This window comes from Trachypithecus francoisi, unplaced genomic scaffold, assembly GCF_009764315.1.
Source record: "Trachypithecus francoisi isolate TF-2019V2 unplaced genomic scaffold, Tfra_2.0 Lachesis_group11, whole genome shotgun sequence".
Taxonomy (NCBI): Eukaryota; Metazoa; Chordata; class Mammalia; order Primates; family Cercopithecidae; genus Trachypithecus; species Trachypithecus francoisi.
Window position 1 is genome coordinate 22707839 of NW_022681456.1, and position 16605 is coordinate 22724443.

Below are 16605 nucleotides of genomic sequence, written 5' to 3' on the forward strand. Positions count from 1 at the left end.
CCAATACTTCTCTTTATTTTTTAAGCTAGTTTGAGTTGGACCGTCTGTTTTTATTTGTGTTACTTGTAACCTAAAGCATAGTATCATATAACTACCCTACAAAAACTATTAAATAATTAACCAATCACAAATACTTATTGGACATGATTCAAGCTACTTGAGAGATACTTCCAGAAACTGAATACTTGGTTATCTAAAATCTAGTTGGAGATAAGGGAAGAGGATAATTATAGTAACAGCGGTCACTATCAAGTACTCCCCCTGGGGCAGGTACTGCGGTATGTACTTTACATATGTGATCTCACTTCATCCTCTCAATTACTCTGTAACTTGTGGGTAGGCAAGATCATCTCCACTTCACAGTAAGGAATGAAGATTCAGAGAGCTGATGCACTGTCCCAAAGCTAATAAGAAGTGGAGAAGAATTTACACCCACATCTTTGTGATGTCAAGGTTTGCTATGCTTTTAATCATGCTCTTTGAATCATTCTGCTATTAAATGAACTGAAGTTCAAAGAAGGAAAAAATAATGTTAAATTATTACTATTTTATAGGAAACAATTTAAAGACTATCAATAAATGGTGAAATAAAAATGTATTATAATAAATGTAAGATTAAATTAAGAAATATGGCCAGGAGCAGTGGCTTACACCTGTAATCCCAGCACTTTGGGAGGTCGAGGTGGGTGGATCAGCCGAGGTCAGGAGTTTGAGATCAGCCTTACCAACATGGTAAAACCTCGTCTCTGGCCGGGCGCGGTGGCTCACGCCTGTAATCCCAGCACTCTGGGAGGTCGAGGCGGGCGGATCGCGAGGTCAGGAGATCGAGACCATCCTGGCTAACACAGTGAAACCCTGTCTCTACTAAAAAATACAAAAAACTAGCCGGGCGTGGTGGCGGGCGCCTGTAGTACCAGCTACTTGGGAGGCTGAGGCAGGAGAATGGTGTAAACCCAGGAGGCAGAACTTGCAGTGAGCTGAGATCCGGCCACTGCACTCCAGCCTGGGCGACAGAGCGAGACTCCGTCTCAAAAAACAAACAAACAAACAAAAAAAAAAAACCTCGTCTCTACTAAAAATACAAAATTAGATTAGCCAGATGTGGTAGAGCATGCCTGTAATCCTAGCTACTCAGGATGCTGAGGCAGGAGAATTGCTTGAACCTGGGAGATGGAGGTTGCAGTGGGCCAAGATCGTGCCAATGCACTCTAGCCTGGGCAACAGGGCGAAACTCCATTTCAAAATTAAAAAAAAAAAAAAAAAAAATATATATATATATATATATAAAATCAAGCAGCTAGTAAATTTTAGAACAACCAACTGTTTGAATTCATACAGATATTTGAAAAAATTAGGCTGTATGCAGGCAAACTTGTGCCACTGATAAGTCAAAAAAAGAAATATCAATCATCTTACAATACTTCTACAGTGACAGGGAAGATAATACTTCAGGCCAGGTGCAGTGGCTCACGCCTGTAATCCCAGCACTCTGGGAGGCTGAAGCAGGCGGGCAGATCACCTGAGGCCAGGAGTTCGAGATCACCCTGGCCAACATGGTGAAACCCCGTCTCTACTAAAAATACAAAAATTAGCTGGGCATGATGGCAGGTGCCTGTAATCCTAGCTACTTGGGAGGCTGAGGCGGGAGAACTGCTTGAACCCATGAAGTGGAGGTTGCAGTGAGCTAAGGTGGCAGCACTGCACTCCAGCCTTAGCGACTGAGCAAGACCTCATCTCAAAAAAAAAAAAAAGGATAATACTTCAAACTGCCCTACCACTTAACTACACACACTCTAAGCAATAATGTAATGAGAAGTCTTGACATGAAATATCAATGTTCTAAACATGAAAACTATTGAGAAAAAAACACAGTATTTTAAACCACTTTTAATTATACCTACCATGTCTGTAGAAGAATTGAATAACTACTTTGCATTTGTCAGATCTGGTGAATATTTTGCACTTCTCTATATTTCTTTCAAGGGAATTCAGACATCTAAAGATGGGCAAAATTGACTGTAACAGAAATATACATATTAAGCACATACTTAACACCATTGATTCATTTTAAAAACAAAAGTAGGCCGGGCGCAGTGGCTCAAGCCTGTAATCCCAGCACTTTGGGAGGCCGAGACGGGCGGATCACGAGGTCAGGAGATCGAGACCATCCTGGCTAACACGGCGAAACCCCGTCTCTACTAAAAACACAAAAACTAGCCGGGCGAGGTGGCGGCGCCTGTAGTCCCAGCTACTGGGGAGGCTGAGGTAGGAGAATGGCGTAAACCCGGGAGGCGGAGCTTGCAGTGAGCTGAGATCTGGCCACTGCACTCCAGTCCGGGCGACAGAGCGAGACTCCGCCTCAAAAAAAAAAAAAAAAAAAAAAAAAGTATATGCATTCATAAATGAACAGACTTGGCCAGGTGCGGTGGCTCACGCCTGTAATCCCAGCACTTTGGGAGGCCGAGGTGGGCAGATTACTTGAGGTCAGGAGTTCAAGAACTGCCTGGCCAACATGGCGAAACCCTCATCTCTATTAAAAATACAAAAATTAGCGTGGCATGGTGGCGCAAGCCTATAATCCCAGCTACTCGGGAGGCTGAGGCACGAGAATCACTTGAAACTGGGAGGAGGAGGTTGCAGCAAGCCAAGATTGCAAGACTGCACTCCAGCCTAGGTAAAAAAGTGAGACTCTGTCTCAAAAATAATAGTAATAATGAACAGATTTGTCCTGAATGCCATTTAAACTATTAAGTATAGAATACAGATTATGTCCTATATAATGAATATTTCTACAAAATAAGATAAAACCAGGGCCACTTATATTTACCTTCATTCCTAATTTGCATTTTAAATTCAGTGTTGTGTCAAGTTCATTTTCACTCATTTTCACTAAATCTGACCATTGATAATGTTGAAAAAACACAGGAGAGAACAGGACACATCCGTATGCTGACCGAGAAGAATTCACACATCTTAGAGCAAGCTAGAAAAATAAGATAAAAACTATTTAGGAGAGGTTGGGCATGGTGGCTCCCATGAACCTGTAATCCGAGCACTTTGGGAAGCCATCACATCACAGTTAAATGTGTTCAAATAAGAACGTGGGATGTTAATTATGGACTGCCCTATACAGTCTGTATTGAATTTGCATATATATACATACATGTACACCTATATATATACAGGACATACCCTATATTATATACTTGATAGTTTAAATGGCATTCAGGACAAGTCTCTTCATTACACACCTATATATACATATATAGGTGTAACATACATATATATCTACATATGTATATATAGGTGTATACATATATGTATATCTGCTATATTGAATACATATATGTGTTAAATCTAAAAGTTTGCATGTTGAAAACAAAATAGTAAATGCCTACAGGGGCCTTAACTTTCTTTTAATTTTTTTACTTTTTTTTCAAAAAAAAAAAAAAATAGCCTGTTGGCCAGGCTGGAGTGCAGCGGTACCACTGCAGCTCATTGCAGCCTCCAAACACCTGGCCTCAACCAATCCTCCCTCCTCTCAGCCTCCCAAGTAGCTGGGACTACAGGTACACAACACCTCACCGGACTAATTTTTAAAACTTTTTTGTAGAGACAGGTAAGGTCTTGCTTTGTTGCTCAGGCTGGTCTCGAACTCCTGGGCTCAAGTGATCCTCCCATCTCAGCCTCCCAAAGTGCTGGAATTACATTTGTGAACTACCACACCCCGTCATGGTCCTTAACCTTAATGTGTGAAATGGCAGAAGGCAATACATAAGGGAGTTACAGCATACTGGTGGTCTCACACCTTGTCTAACGGAGGAAACCATTATTCAGTTTCAGCCAACTACTTTCATTTGGGAATGAATGCAGTCCCAAAACTGTCAGGTCTTCTGAATTTTCATGAGAAGCAGGAAAAATTGGACTCTCTCATTTTTTTGAGGGGGGGGACACAGTCTCACTCTGTTGCCCAGGCTGGAGTGCAGTGGCACCATGTCGGTTCACTCACTGCAACCTCCATCTGCTGGGTTCAAGCAATTCTCCCACCTCAGCCTCCCGAGTATCTGGGATTACAGGTCCCCACCACCATGCCAGGCTAATTTTTATATTTTTAGTAGAGACGGTGTTTCACCATGTGGGCTAGGCTAGTCTCGAACTCCTGACCTCAGGTGATCCACCCACCTCGACCTCCCAAAGTGCTGAGATTACAGGCGTGAGCCACTGCACCCGGCCTCAATTTTTAAATGTTGGAAATTATTTCAAATTAAAAAAAACAAAAACAGTACAGGCCAACAAACATTCCTGCAGACCGTAGTCTCTTGACTACCAGTTTGTGACTTCCAGTTTAAATCAATCAAGCTTATCCGCATATTTTCAACTTTACTATGCTCTAAGTATATTGGGATATGTAAAATAAAGATAAACAGTTAAAGGGATAATTACAATTTCTGGATTTCCCAGTTAACATTCAATCTGGACTGGGATCTTTAAACATCTCCTCTTGCCTTAATATGTGATCTATTAACTTTCTTACTTACACCTTTTTTAGATGGGTCTAGCCAGAGCTCGTCACTAATTCGTGATAGAGCTTGAACTGCTTTCCCAAATACTATGGAGAAAAAGAAAGGTGATGCTTATATTCTTTCCCTCTAACAATAAAAACAAATCACAAGACTAGTTCAGCATTCAGAGGACTGGAGAAATTCAGAAAGAGCAGTATCTTACAGACTAATGCTACATTACTTTTATACAGTATACCCTCGGCAAAATGCCAGACACATAGAAAGGGCTCAATAAATTTGTAGTATGTGAAATGATAAAACTGACCGAAATTCGTCCTTCTATATGTTTACAGTGTTACATGGAGCTACTGTGGCAAACCAATTTCCATACTAATATATTTTACAAGTTGATTTAGATAAATGTATTTGACCTCCCCCAAAAACTGTGAAAGTGCATGGAGAAGATAATCTGAAGTGGTTTTAATAGCTTGATATCGAAGTCACAACAAGTCATGAGTGAGAAATTAGGGGTATTCAACATACATCTCTGATGTTTGAGGGTAGCCAGACTTCCCCACCACAAAATACATTTAGGGCGGGAAAACACACTAGTCTGATCCCATATGACACTGTTAATGTTCTTTTTTTTTTTTTTTTTTGAGACAGAGTCTCACTCTGACACCCAGGCTGGAGTGCAGTGGCGCGAGTTCAACTCACGGCAGCCTCGACCTCCCAGGCTCAATCGATCCTCTCGCCTCAGCCTTCCAAGTAGCTGGGATTACAGGAGCTACCCCCGCACCCGGCTAATTTTTGTATTTTTAGTAGAGACGGGGTTTCATCGTCTTAGCCAGGATGGTCTCCAACGGCGGGAGTTCGCCCTAAGGTGATTCACCCGCCTTGGCCTCCCAAAGTGCTGGGATTACAGGCGTGAGCCACGGTGCCCGGCCTAATTTCCATTTTGAAAGCGCCGTTTACAATACTAATAGTTCTTGTACATTCCATCTATTGCGGGGCTCTTTACATGCATTTCCATTTCATTGACTCCAAACAAACTCTGTGACGAAGGTGCTCATTACCCCCGTTTGGGTTTTAGAGACCGAGCCCCAAAGAGATTTAGTGACTTTTCCAAGGTCATACATTTAAAAAAATGGTAGAATCTGGGGGAAAAAAAAAACACTGGTTAATGCTTTTCTCTTGGCACAAAAAATACTTTTACTGTCCAAGCATTATTTTTTTATCTCAACTCCTCCCCATGCAGCCTTCAACTTCCCGCGTTTGTGGCCCGATGGTACAACTCCATTTCCCGGATACCAGCCATATTACATCTGCCTTTAAGTAACACGAGATGGGTCCTCATCCTCCCCTCAGAAGCTAACAGGACCTTAAGTGGGTGAGACTGTGGCCAGGGCGTGCGTCCTCAGTCCTTGCGCATAAAGGCAAAGAGGAAAAATTAGACCATGGTAGGGACGACCTATTAACGTCTGCTTTTCTCTCTGCTAAATGGGAAGACAACAAAGGCCGCCCCACCTTTCACCTGACTGCCGCTCATCACGCACTTCAGCATGGCTGCCATACGCCCTAAAAAGCAGGCCCAGAAGGCGCGCCTCAGCTCGACGGCCCAGGTGCCCGGATGCTGCCCGCGCTTTTCGAAGCTTCGCGATCTTGTCTCTGCACTCTACCACCCCGCCTCCACAAGTTCCCAAACTGCTTTACAGCGGGGAAGGGCCCGTGCGGGCCTCCGTATGGCAGTTTCTGTCGCCCTCTGCGCTCATTGGTTGCGGTTAAGTAGGCGGGTCGCCGAGAAGCCTGAGGAAGAGGGCGGCGGCAGTGGTGGTGACTGAGCGGAGCCCGGTGACAGGATGGTGAGGGCTGCAGCTGTGGCGACAGAGGCCTGGCTCTCGGCTGGGGTGCTGCGTTGTTGGGAGCCGTGGGGAGTCCCAGGGGGAGGGATTGGGAAATCCCGGAGGCCTCGGCGTCAGGGCCCACGCGCTGGCCTGGGAAAGGCCCAGGAAGAGGGCTAGGGAAAGAAGGGAGCGGCCACCTCTGGGTGCGGCTGGCCTAGGTCTCGTATCCAGGCCCTAAGGGGCCAGAGGCCATCCAAGGGGTAAAAAGGCCCATCTAAGCTGCCCGACCTGTCACGAGACCCGCACTCCCGAGCCAGGGAAGGCCTTTGGTTGTATACCTCGAGTGTTCCGGGGATAGGGGCAAGGTCCTCCTCTGTTTCTAGACGTTTCCTACTCCTTTCCCGCAAAAAGCACCTCCCGCTGGTTGGGGTGTAGCGGTGGAAGCTGACGTCTCGGATGCAGAACGGGAAGTAGCGAGCAGCATTTCGTACCCGTTTAAGTTTCCCATCTAGGGAAAGGGAATAAACGACCCTCTTCGCCCCGGAAATAACATCCAGCTACCATTGAAATGAACAGGTGTGCGCTCAGAGGGCGGGATTTGGTGCTTGCAATTGCTGGAACTACTTTCCACGGGTTGCTACGCCCCTTTAGGGTAGGATTCCTTAATGATGTGTGAACTCCTTGAAATTGTTAGGAAATTTTTATGAATATACACATTTTTCTGGGGAGAATGCCGGTGTTGGAGACTTGCCTAGTCTCCAGCCACCTTCAAGCAATCACCCCTTCACCCCCAGTAGGTTGGTGCCCCTCAGACCTTCCTACATAAAAATTGGGGGCCTCTACTAGAGAGGGCTCATAGCTGTAATCGTATTTTCCTTCTTTCTTTTTGAGATGGATTCTCGCTCTGTCGCCCAGGCTGGAGTGCAGTGCCGCGATCTCGGCTCACTGCAACCTCTGCCGCCCAGGTTAAAGCCTCAGCTCCTGCCTCAGTCTCCCGAGTAGCTGAGATTACAGGCGCCCACCACCACGCCCGGCTAAGTTTTTGTATTTTTAGTAGAGACGGGGTTTCACCATGTTGGTCAGGCTGGTCTCTAACTCCCGACCTCAGGTGATCCGCCCTCCTCGGCCTCCCAAAGTGCTGAGTTACAGGCGTGAGCCACCGCGCCCGGCCTGTAATCATATTTTCAAAGGTGCCTTTGACTCTTAAAAAGTCAGTTGTTTAAAATGGAGCTGTGATTATCTTCATATTTATGTTGATGGAGGTTGGCTGTAAAGGGACGTCTATCTCTGATAGACATTTATTGCATTTTTATTTTTACAAGGAAACCAAAGAAACCATGCATTTTTAAGATTATTACTATTGCATGACAAACAGCCTTTTCAAGAGGGGACTTACAGACGTGGCAGCCAAAGATTTATGGTGCATGCGTCTTTAAAATCTTTAATCTCGCTTTTAATTTTTGCTTCTAAATAGACTTCAATTTAAAGTAATCCAGTTTACAGTAATTTCGAGACACCTATCCATGGGAGAAGACATAATAACTTGCCATGGTTTCAAAATATTAATGTTTCTTAAGTTGTTTGAAAGGTGAACCCTCTTATTTAGGGTAGTTGTACTGGAACATCATTTTTCGTATGAAATAGAACTGGGAAAAATTTAGCATTAGCCAGTTCTTTAATGATTAAAAGCATTTTATTTGGCAAAGGATGCAGACGTTCAACACTCAGTACAGTGTCCAGAGTCTGTGGGCAGCAAATTCAGGTGTGGGAAAGGTCCAGTTTTACCTGGATAAATATGTTTGTTATTATTTTGTCTTCACCTTTAGTTGATTTGTTCATCACTTGATAATGTATTCATGGTGCTGTGCTGCATCAGCTACAAAAGATCACCTAGCTGCAGCATAATTTTCCAGCTACTAGAATTTTGAATGTAAGATAATTAAAATCCGTATACTTGAACAATTAGACCCTAAGAATCCAGAAAATGTTAGCCTTTAAGCTATTACTGATGATATATTTTCCACAATGTCTTGTAGAAATCTAAATTCATTATTTTATAAAACCTTATAAAAATCTAAACAGAATGGAAAACAGAGATGGAAGTCAATGTACAGAACAAGATTAAGAAAAATAGAAGAAATTGACAAGACAAATTTATTAAAAAGTGTGTGTGTCATGTTCAAAAATAAAGCAAACGTTTCTTTTGGTATTGTTTTGAGCACAGCTGATTTTTAACATTTTCTTTCATAACACTCAGAAATCATTAACAATTGTTTGCTCATTTGGTATGGGTTTTTTGTTCTCCTTTTTTTGATTTCTTTTTGTTGCTTTCTTTTAACATTGGTCATGTTTCACCCTTTTTTTTTTTCATCCCCCCTGTCTGCAATCAACTTCTTCATTCCACTAAGGCTGGGCACAGAGTAAGTTTCTTCACTTAGCTCCTACTAACCATGGTGGTTGGGTGGCTGTTTACTGACTGGATTTCTCACCCTTTTAAGGTCTGTTGAAAGGAAGTAACCGAATTCCCATGCTTTTATTGGGTTGGTTATAAGACTGCCATTTCCAGGATCTTTTGCTTTCTTAAAGGACTCTCTATGTCTATCCCGATTTGTCAACGTGTGGAATTTGGGCAGGAACATGTTTCAAAGTATGACATGTGTTATTTAACACTATTTCCCTGTAACTTTGTCATCAGCAGGAAACCAGAGGATTCTGTCCTAGTAAGGATCTCTACTAATTTGAAATCATTGTGTGGTCATTCATACAGTTACATCTTTAGACCGCTAATAGTCTTGAGTCTTGGGAATAATCCACAGTACTTTATAGAATTAGGTCATCAATCATTATAAAGTACCATGTCTTACTATTGTTCTTTCTGGTACATTCAGATTCAACAGCTCATTCATTATTAGTACCAAACATTTCAGCCTGTTGTAGACATATACCCTTTTATGAGTTTGGGGTTGTTGTGGTTCTTCTTCTTCTTCTTCTTCTTCTTTTAAATATAGAAATCTATTATTTTTACCTTTTTCTCAAAGCGAGATTCCCATACTAACTATGTACTTCAGTCCATATCAGAAGGAATCCCCCTCTAAAATGACGATTGTTCTATATCCAGGTACTTGTATATTGCTTATCAGTGAGGGTGGAAACTTCATAGTGGTTTTTAGTTTTACAGATGTTTTGTCTACTGAGATCTGCATTGAAATAATTAATATAGGTCATAGAACAAATACCTGCTGAAACTAGTCTTTATAAAGAAGAATCTTATTTAACAATTTAAAGTGTGCTAATTTCATAACCTTGTGTTACTTTGAGATTACAAACTATGTGTTGATAACTCTGTGTCCTGATAACAGTTCCTTTTCTTTGCAAAATTTTAATTTTTGTTGCAAGATGAATCAAGCTTCTTTTGGTAATCATTTTAATTTCACACATTTTGGGTTTTTTGATTAATTTTCATTTACAAAGTCTGCAGTGGCAAAACTGTTTTATCCTATTAGCTATTTAATGTTTTCTTAATATTAAAGAATACTCATGCCTTTAAAAGCAGTTAAAGGGTATGTACATTTATGCATGGAATATCTGTAAAAGAAAACATTTTGTATAGAATGAAGGTGCTTATACTGATCATTGTGAAGAAATTGATTCTGTTGGGCCAGGTGCAATGGCTCACACCTATAATTCTAGCACTTTGGGAGGCTAGGGCGGGTGGATCACCTGAGGTCAGGTGGTGAAACCCTGTCTCGACTAAAAATACAAAAATTAGCTGGGCGTGGTGGCGAGTGCTTGTAATCCTAGCTACGCAGGAGGCTGAAGCAGGAGAATTGCGTGAACCCCAGAGGCAGAGTGGCAGTGAGCTGAGATTGCACCATTGCACTCTAGCCTGGGCGACAAGAGCAAAATTCCGTCTAAGAAAAAAACAAAACAGAAATTGATTGTTGTCCTTTGGAGGACAGATACTATTTTTTTGTTTGTATGTTTGTTTTGAGACAGAGTCTCACGCTGTTGCCCAGGCTGGAGTGCCAGTGGCACCGTCTCAGCTCACTGCAACCTCCGCCTTCTGAGTTCAACCAATTCTTCTGCCTCAGCCTCCCAATTAGCTGGGATTACAGGTGCCTGCCACCACGCCTGGCTAACTTTTGTATTTTTCTTTTTAGTAAAGACAGGGTTTTACCATGTTGGCCAGACTGGTCTCGACCTCCTGACCTCAAGTATTCTGCCCGCCTTGGCCTCCCAAAGTGCTGGGATTACAGGCGTGAGCCACCGCACTCAGCCAGACAGATACTATTTTTAAATGATCTTTCTAACAGTATTCTGTTAAATGACTAAATTAATGTTTCTGAAATCTTGAAATTTTTAAATTAAAAATTTACAGGATTGGGGTTTATATTCTTGTATATTTAAAAGCAAAATTTCCTTTTGTCATCTGTGTTGCAGCTCTAAACCACTTTATGCTAAATTTATCACTTGTTTAGCTGATCTCTTTTTTGTTTTAATGCTCTAATATACATGAAGGATTGTGAAAAACAAATTTTTTTTTTTTTTACGTTGGGGAACTATACCGAGGGTATATGACCAATTTAATCCAGACCATAAAAGTATGACTTCTAATAAGGAAAGTGAAGATATCAAAGATTATAATTCAGAGGCACACATTTACTCAGTGAAACTGAAACACAGGCTGTTTGTGTATCTCTGTAACGTATACCTAATAGTTTGAAGTAACAAAAATGCCAAATTTTGGCTACTATGCTTGCAAATAGTTGTCAGTCTAGTACAGATAAATTACAGAATTTTTCTCTATTAACAATTTCTTTTAATGTTTCTGGGATTAATGTATCATTTCATGTTACAACTGCAGAAATATGAATTACCATATCAGTCTTTAAAAATGCCAAATTCTGTAGGGCCCAGTAGTGTACTTTACATTTTGTAATTTTTAAAATTCAGTGTATTTATAGGTCTCTAAATGAATCACTTTAGAATGCTTGATTTCACTCTTGGTAAATAGAATGATTACCTGTATTTTATATACACAACTGTTTACAACCAAAATAAGATTGATTTAGAACAAAGTACATTACCATAAGTATGTCTGTTTAAATTGTCATGATACAATCAATGATGAAACCTATCCCAAAGCTGATGACCTGAAGAAAAATACCTATAGATTCAGCTTCTGATATTAAATAAATAGTCATGATAGGAACTCTATGAATAATTTCTGGGATTCGGGATCTCTTATGAGACTTAAAAGGGGTCTTACAGGAGGAGACTATTTTGTTTTGACATTATGTTTAACATTACGCTTTATCTCCCCTTGACACTTTAAAGTTGGTGTTGGTATTAGGAGATCTGCACATCCCACACCGGTGCAACAGTTTGCCAGCTAAATTCAAAAAACTCCTGGTGCCAGGAAAAATTCAGCACATTCTCTGCACAGGAAACCTTTGCACCAAAGAGAGTTATGACTATCTCAAGACTCTGGCTGGTGATGTTCATATTGTGAGAGGAGACTTCGATGAGGTGATGTATTTCCCTTTCCCTTCTAAAATATCTCCCTTTCTTGATTCTTACTTACATAAGCTTTATCTTTAGACCAGGGTTTCTCAACTGGTAAGGTCTTTTTTTTTTTTTTCTTTTTCTTTTCCAAATGTAAAATTACTATACATATACATCATGCCCCTCCCTAACTGTTTGAAATCACTGATTTAGATCACCTAGTAAACATTAAATACTTATTCTAACTAAATAGATACTGAATAACAGTGGCTTTGTAACTGTTTTTTGCTGTCATTTAGTTTATAAAGTTTTTTTTGTTTTTGTTTTTTTTGAGATGGAGTCTTACTCTGTCGCCCAGGCTCGAATGCAGTGGCATGATCTTGGCTCACTGCAACCTCTGCGTCTCAGGTTCAAGCGATTCTCCTGCCTAACCTCCCAAGTAGCTGAGACTACAGGCGCACACCACCACACCCAGCTATTTTTTTCTTATTTTTAGTAGAGACGGGGTTTTGCCGTGTTGGCAAGGCTGGTCTTGAACTTGTGACCTCAGGTGATCCTCCCGGCTCAGCCTCCCAAAGTGCTGGGATTACAGGTGTGAGCCACCACGCTCGGCCAAGTTTATAAAGTTTTTCTTATGAACTTTTCACTGCCACTACCTCTACTAACTTTATTCCAAGCCATTGTATCATTTTCTTGTATTCCAACTTCCTGATTCTACTCTTGCTCCTTCTCCAACGAGTTTATTCTCCAACTAGCAACCAGCTTGATCCTTTTTAAGTGAAGTAAGATCACATTACTTCTCTGCTAGCAACCCTCCTGTGGCTTCCTTTCTCAAAGGTTGACTTTATAGGGCATGAGGGAGTTTTGAAGGAGTGATAGAGCTGCTCTGTATCTTTAGTGTAGCAGGGCTTACACAGCCATGTGCATTTGTCAAAACCCATCATTACACATGAAAAAGTAAGATTTTACTTTGTGTAAATTATGCCTCAATAAACTTGACTTTTTTTTTTTTTTTTTTTTTTTTTTTTTTTGAGACGGAGTCTCGCTCTGCCACCCAGGCTGGAGTGCAATGGCCGGATCTCAGCTCACTGCAAGCTCCGCCTCCGGGTTTACGCTATTCTCCTGCCTCAGCCTCCGAGTAGCTGGGATACAGGCGCCCGCTACCTCGCCCGGCTAGTTTTTTTGTATTCTTTTAGTAGAGACGAGGTTTCACCGTGTTAGCCAGGATGGTCTCGATCTCCTGACCTCGTGATCCGCCCGTCTCGGCTCCCAAGTGCTGGGATTACAGGCTTGAGCCACCGCGCCCGGCCTAAACTTGACTTTAAAGAAAAAAAGTAAGGAGTTCTGGGCCAGGTACGGTGGCTCACGCCTGTAATCCCAACACTTTGGGAGGCCTAGGTGGGCGAATCATGAGGTCAGGAGATCAAGACCATCCTGGCTAACACGGTGAAACCCTGTCTCTACTAAAAATCCAAAAAAAAAGTTAGCCAGGCATGGTGGCGGACGCCACAGTCCCAGCTACTCGGGAGGCTGAGGCAGAAGAATGGCGTGAACCCGGGAGGCGGAGCTTGCAGTGAGCTAAGATGGCGCCACTGCACTCCAGCCTGGGTAACAGAGCAATACTCCATCTCAAAAAAAAGTGTATATGTATATATATATATACACACACACACACACACACACACACACACATATATTGTATTTCTGGGAATATAAGCTTTTCATAAATTAATGTTGGTTTGTGTTATTTAATGGGGTTCTTCAAACTGAAGGGCGTAGTGTCTTTTTATTGTGTTTTAAAAAGAGTTTGGATAAACTAAAGGTGGCATGGAGGTGAAAGATGGGGAGATGAAAGGACAAACAACTTCTCTGTGCCTGTTTCATCATCCATAAACTGGGGATCATAATATAACCTAGGATCGCTTGTATTAATTAAGCTGATATTTGTAAAACTTATACAGTAGTGCCCGGCTCATACTAAGTACTATATAAGTGTTAGCTCTCATTATTTTAAGCCATCTATGAAAGTATTAAGGCTATATTAAGCCATAATTTGAACATACCCTAACTTACATGCCTTATGTAAAGGAAAATCACAAGTTTGGGGTGAATATTTACAGCATGCACAAAAGAACCCATATTCTATAGGAATAAACACAAAGGGATTGCATGATAAATTCGTTTATATTGAGTAAGTTATGTTTTAAATATAGTTGCAGCCTTAGAAACTGAGAAAAAATAAAATATTTATAAATGTGGGCCAGGCACAGTGGCTCAAGCCTGTAATTCTAGCGCTTTGGGAAGCCAAGGCAGGTGGATCACTTGAGGTTAAGAGTTTGAAACCAGCCTAGCCAACATGGTGAGGCTCTGTCTCTACTAAAAATACAAAAAAATTGGGCAGGCATGGTGGCGAGTGCCTGTAATCCCAGCCACTTGAGAGGTGGAGGCAGGAGAATTGCTTGAACCTGGTAGGCGGAGGTTACCTAGTGAGCTGAGAGGGTACCACTGCACTCCAGCCTGGGCAACATAGCAAGACTCCGTCTCAAAACAAAAAAATGTATAAATGTGTGTGTTGTCGGGTACTACATCAAAACATCCACATGAGATTGAATATTTAAGCAAACTGATTTTTTTTAAACATCAGTATCTCTAAAATACGTATTTTCTTATGTCTCTTTCTTATATTAGAATCTGAATTATCCAGAACAGAAAGTTGTGACTGTTGGACAGTTCAAAATTGGTCTGATCCATGGACATCAAGTTATTCCATGGGGAGATATGGCCAGCTTAGCCCTGTTGCAGAGGCAGTTTGATGTGGACATTCTTATCTCGGGACACACACACAAATTTGAAGCATTTGAGCATGAAAATAAATTCTACATTAATCCAGGTTCTGCCACTGGGGCATATAATGCCTTGGAAACGTGAGTAGTACAGAATTTGGGGACTTTAGTAGAATAATTGCATGTGTGACATTTCATAAAAGAAATGTGGCTGGGCACAGTGGCTTATGCCTATAATACCAGCACTTTGGGAGGCCAGGGCGGGTTGCTTGAGCCCAGGAATTTGAGACCCTGTCTCTACAAAAAAAAATTTAAAAATTAGCTGGGTGTGGTGGTGCATGCCTGTGATCCCACCTACACAGGAGGCTGAGATGAGATGATCCCTTGAGCCCAGGAGGTTGAGACTGCAGTGAGCCACGTTTAAGGCTCTGTACTCCAGCCAGGGTGACAGAACGAGACTCAAAACATACATACATACATACATACATACATACATACATAAAAATGTGCCCTAACCTCTTTTTTTTTTTTTGAGACAGAGTCTTGCTCTGTCACCTAGGCTGGAGTGTAGTGGTACAATCTTGGCTTACTGCAACCTGTCTCCCAGGTTCAAGTGATTCTCGTGCCTCAGTCTCCCAAGTAGCCGGGATTATAGGTACCCACAACCATGCCTAGCTAATTCTTGTATTTTTAGTAGAGACGGGGTTTTACCATGTTAGCCAGGCTGATCTCGAACTCCTGACCTCAGGTGATCCGTCCACCTCAGCCTCCCAAAGTGCTGGGGTTACAGACGTGAGCCACCGTGCCCGGCCACATGTGACCATTTAAATAAATCTAGCCATTTTGGCAATCTTTTGGTAACTGTTCATGTGACATGTAACAGATTTCTCTTTGAATCCAAATAGTCATCTTAAATTGAAATTTATAGTGCTGCTTTGTGCTACAAAACACTGACATTATTTATTTTTTCTTCTAGAAACATTATTCCATCATTTGTGTTGATGGATATCCAGGCTTCCACAGTGGTCACCTATGTGTATCAGCTAATTGGAGATGATGTGAAAGTAGAACGAATTGAATACAAAAAATCTTAAAGCCAGGCCTGTCTTGATGATTTTTTTTTTTCATTGTCCTGTTGAAATCAAGTAATTAAACATTTAAGAGCCACAAAATTGTATCACTTTTATAATATTTTGCAGTAAAATATAATACCATCTTCTCTGTTAATACATAATTGCTCTAAGCTTCCTGTAAACTATAAGAATATATTTAGTTTATAGTATATGAATTCTATGAAAAAATGTCCACAACACAGTAATTGGTCACTTGTTAAGAAAAATTTATCCTTGTAAATATCTTCAAAGTTGGTATTTGGAACTTTATTCCAAAAGTAGTGCATGTGGAGAAAGAATTTAGACTATCTTGTATACATTTTTCTCTTCTCTAGTAATAAACAATTACCTTTCATTTATACTTTCTTGATAACCTGTATTTAATTTTAAAAAACATAAAAATGAGGAACCAAGTGAAACTACAGATATAAATATTAAAGTGAAGTGGACGAGATGACCTTTCAGAGCTCTTCTATTGTGTCATAATGTTGGACTCAGATTTTATTTGCTAAATAATATACCATATTGACATTAAATTAACAGTGATTCTTCAAACTGTTGCTATTTCCATTTTTCGAAGTTTAATAAAAGTTTTAAAAATACAAGTTTAGGGGCCGGGCACAGTGGCTCACACCCTAATCCCAGCACTTTGGCAGGCTGAGGCAGGTGGATCACCTGAGGTCAGGAGCTCGAGAGCAGCCTGGCCAACATGGTGAAATCCTGTCTATACTAAAAATACAGAATTAGCCAGGCATGGTGGTACATGCCTGTAATCCCAGCTACTCGGGAGGCTGAGGCAGTAGAATCACTTGAATCCTGGAGGTGGAGGTTGCAGTGAGCCAAGATTACACCATTGCAC

The 16605-nt window shown here is 41.3% G+C and overlaps 2 protein-coding genes and 1 non-coding gene across 10 annotated transcripts in view; 2 read left to right on the top strand and 1 right to left on the bottom strand.

The window, feature by feature from the left end:
- The window catches only part of RAD9B (RAD9 checkpoint clamp component B), a 39443-nt gene extending 33055 nt beyond the window's left edge, over window positions 1-6388 (bottom strand). For 2 of the 4 annotated variants that reach the window (XM_033220627.1, XM_033220629.1), the window contains exons 1-4: window positions 6030-6387; window positions 4539-4609; window positions 2828-2983; window positions 1902-2016 (exon numbers count right to left, since the gene is read on the bottom strand). In XM_033220627.1, coding sequence (XP_033076518.1) covers window positions 1902-2016; window positions 2828-2983; window positions 4539-4609; window positions 6030-6075 — 388 coding nt within the window. In that variant the 5' untranslated portion in view covers window positions 6076-6387. Of the gene's footprint in view, window positions 1-1901; window positions 2017-2827; window positions 2984-4538; window positions 4610-5883 lie in introns of all 4 variants that reach the window. The other 2 variants (XM_033220628.1, XM_033220630.1) reach the window with 2 other exon arrangements.
- VPS29 (VPS29 retromer complex component) lies at window positions 6209-16200 on the top strand. Of its 5 annotated transcripts, none has more exons than XM_033220636.1 (5): window positions 6209-6364; window positions 8755-8766; window positions 11684-11875; window positions 14540-14775; window positions 15611-16200. In XM_033220636.1, exons 1-5 carry the CDS (start codon window positions 6362-6364, stop codon window positions 15726-15728), a joined length of 561 nt encoding a protein of 186 aa, XP_033076527.1. In that variant the 5' UTR covers window positions 6209-6361; the 3' UTR covers window positions 15729-16200. The 5 variants fall into 5 exon arrangements, with proteins under 5 accessions (XP_033076527.1, XP_033076528.1, XP_033076530.1 ...); XM_033220635.1 differs by having other exon boundaries at window positions 6273-6364; window positions 8755-8844; XM_033220637.1 differs by lacking the exon at window positions 8755-8766 and having other exon boundaries at window positions 6228-6364.
- On the top strand, window positions 11466-11535 carry LOC117091226. The gene has a single exon (XR_004440333.1). It is a non-coding gene; the product is annotated as a small nucleolar RNA SNORD50 (small nucleolar RNA).
- Window positions 16201-16605: the final 405 nt, after the last annotated feature.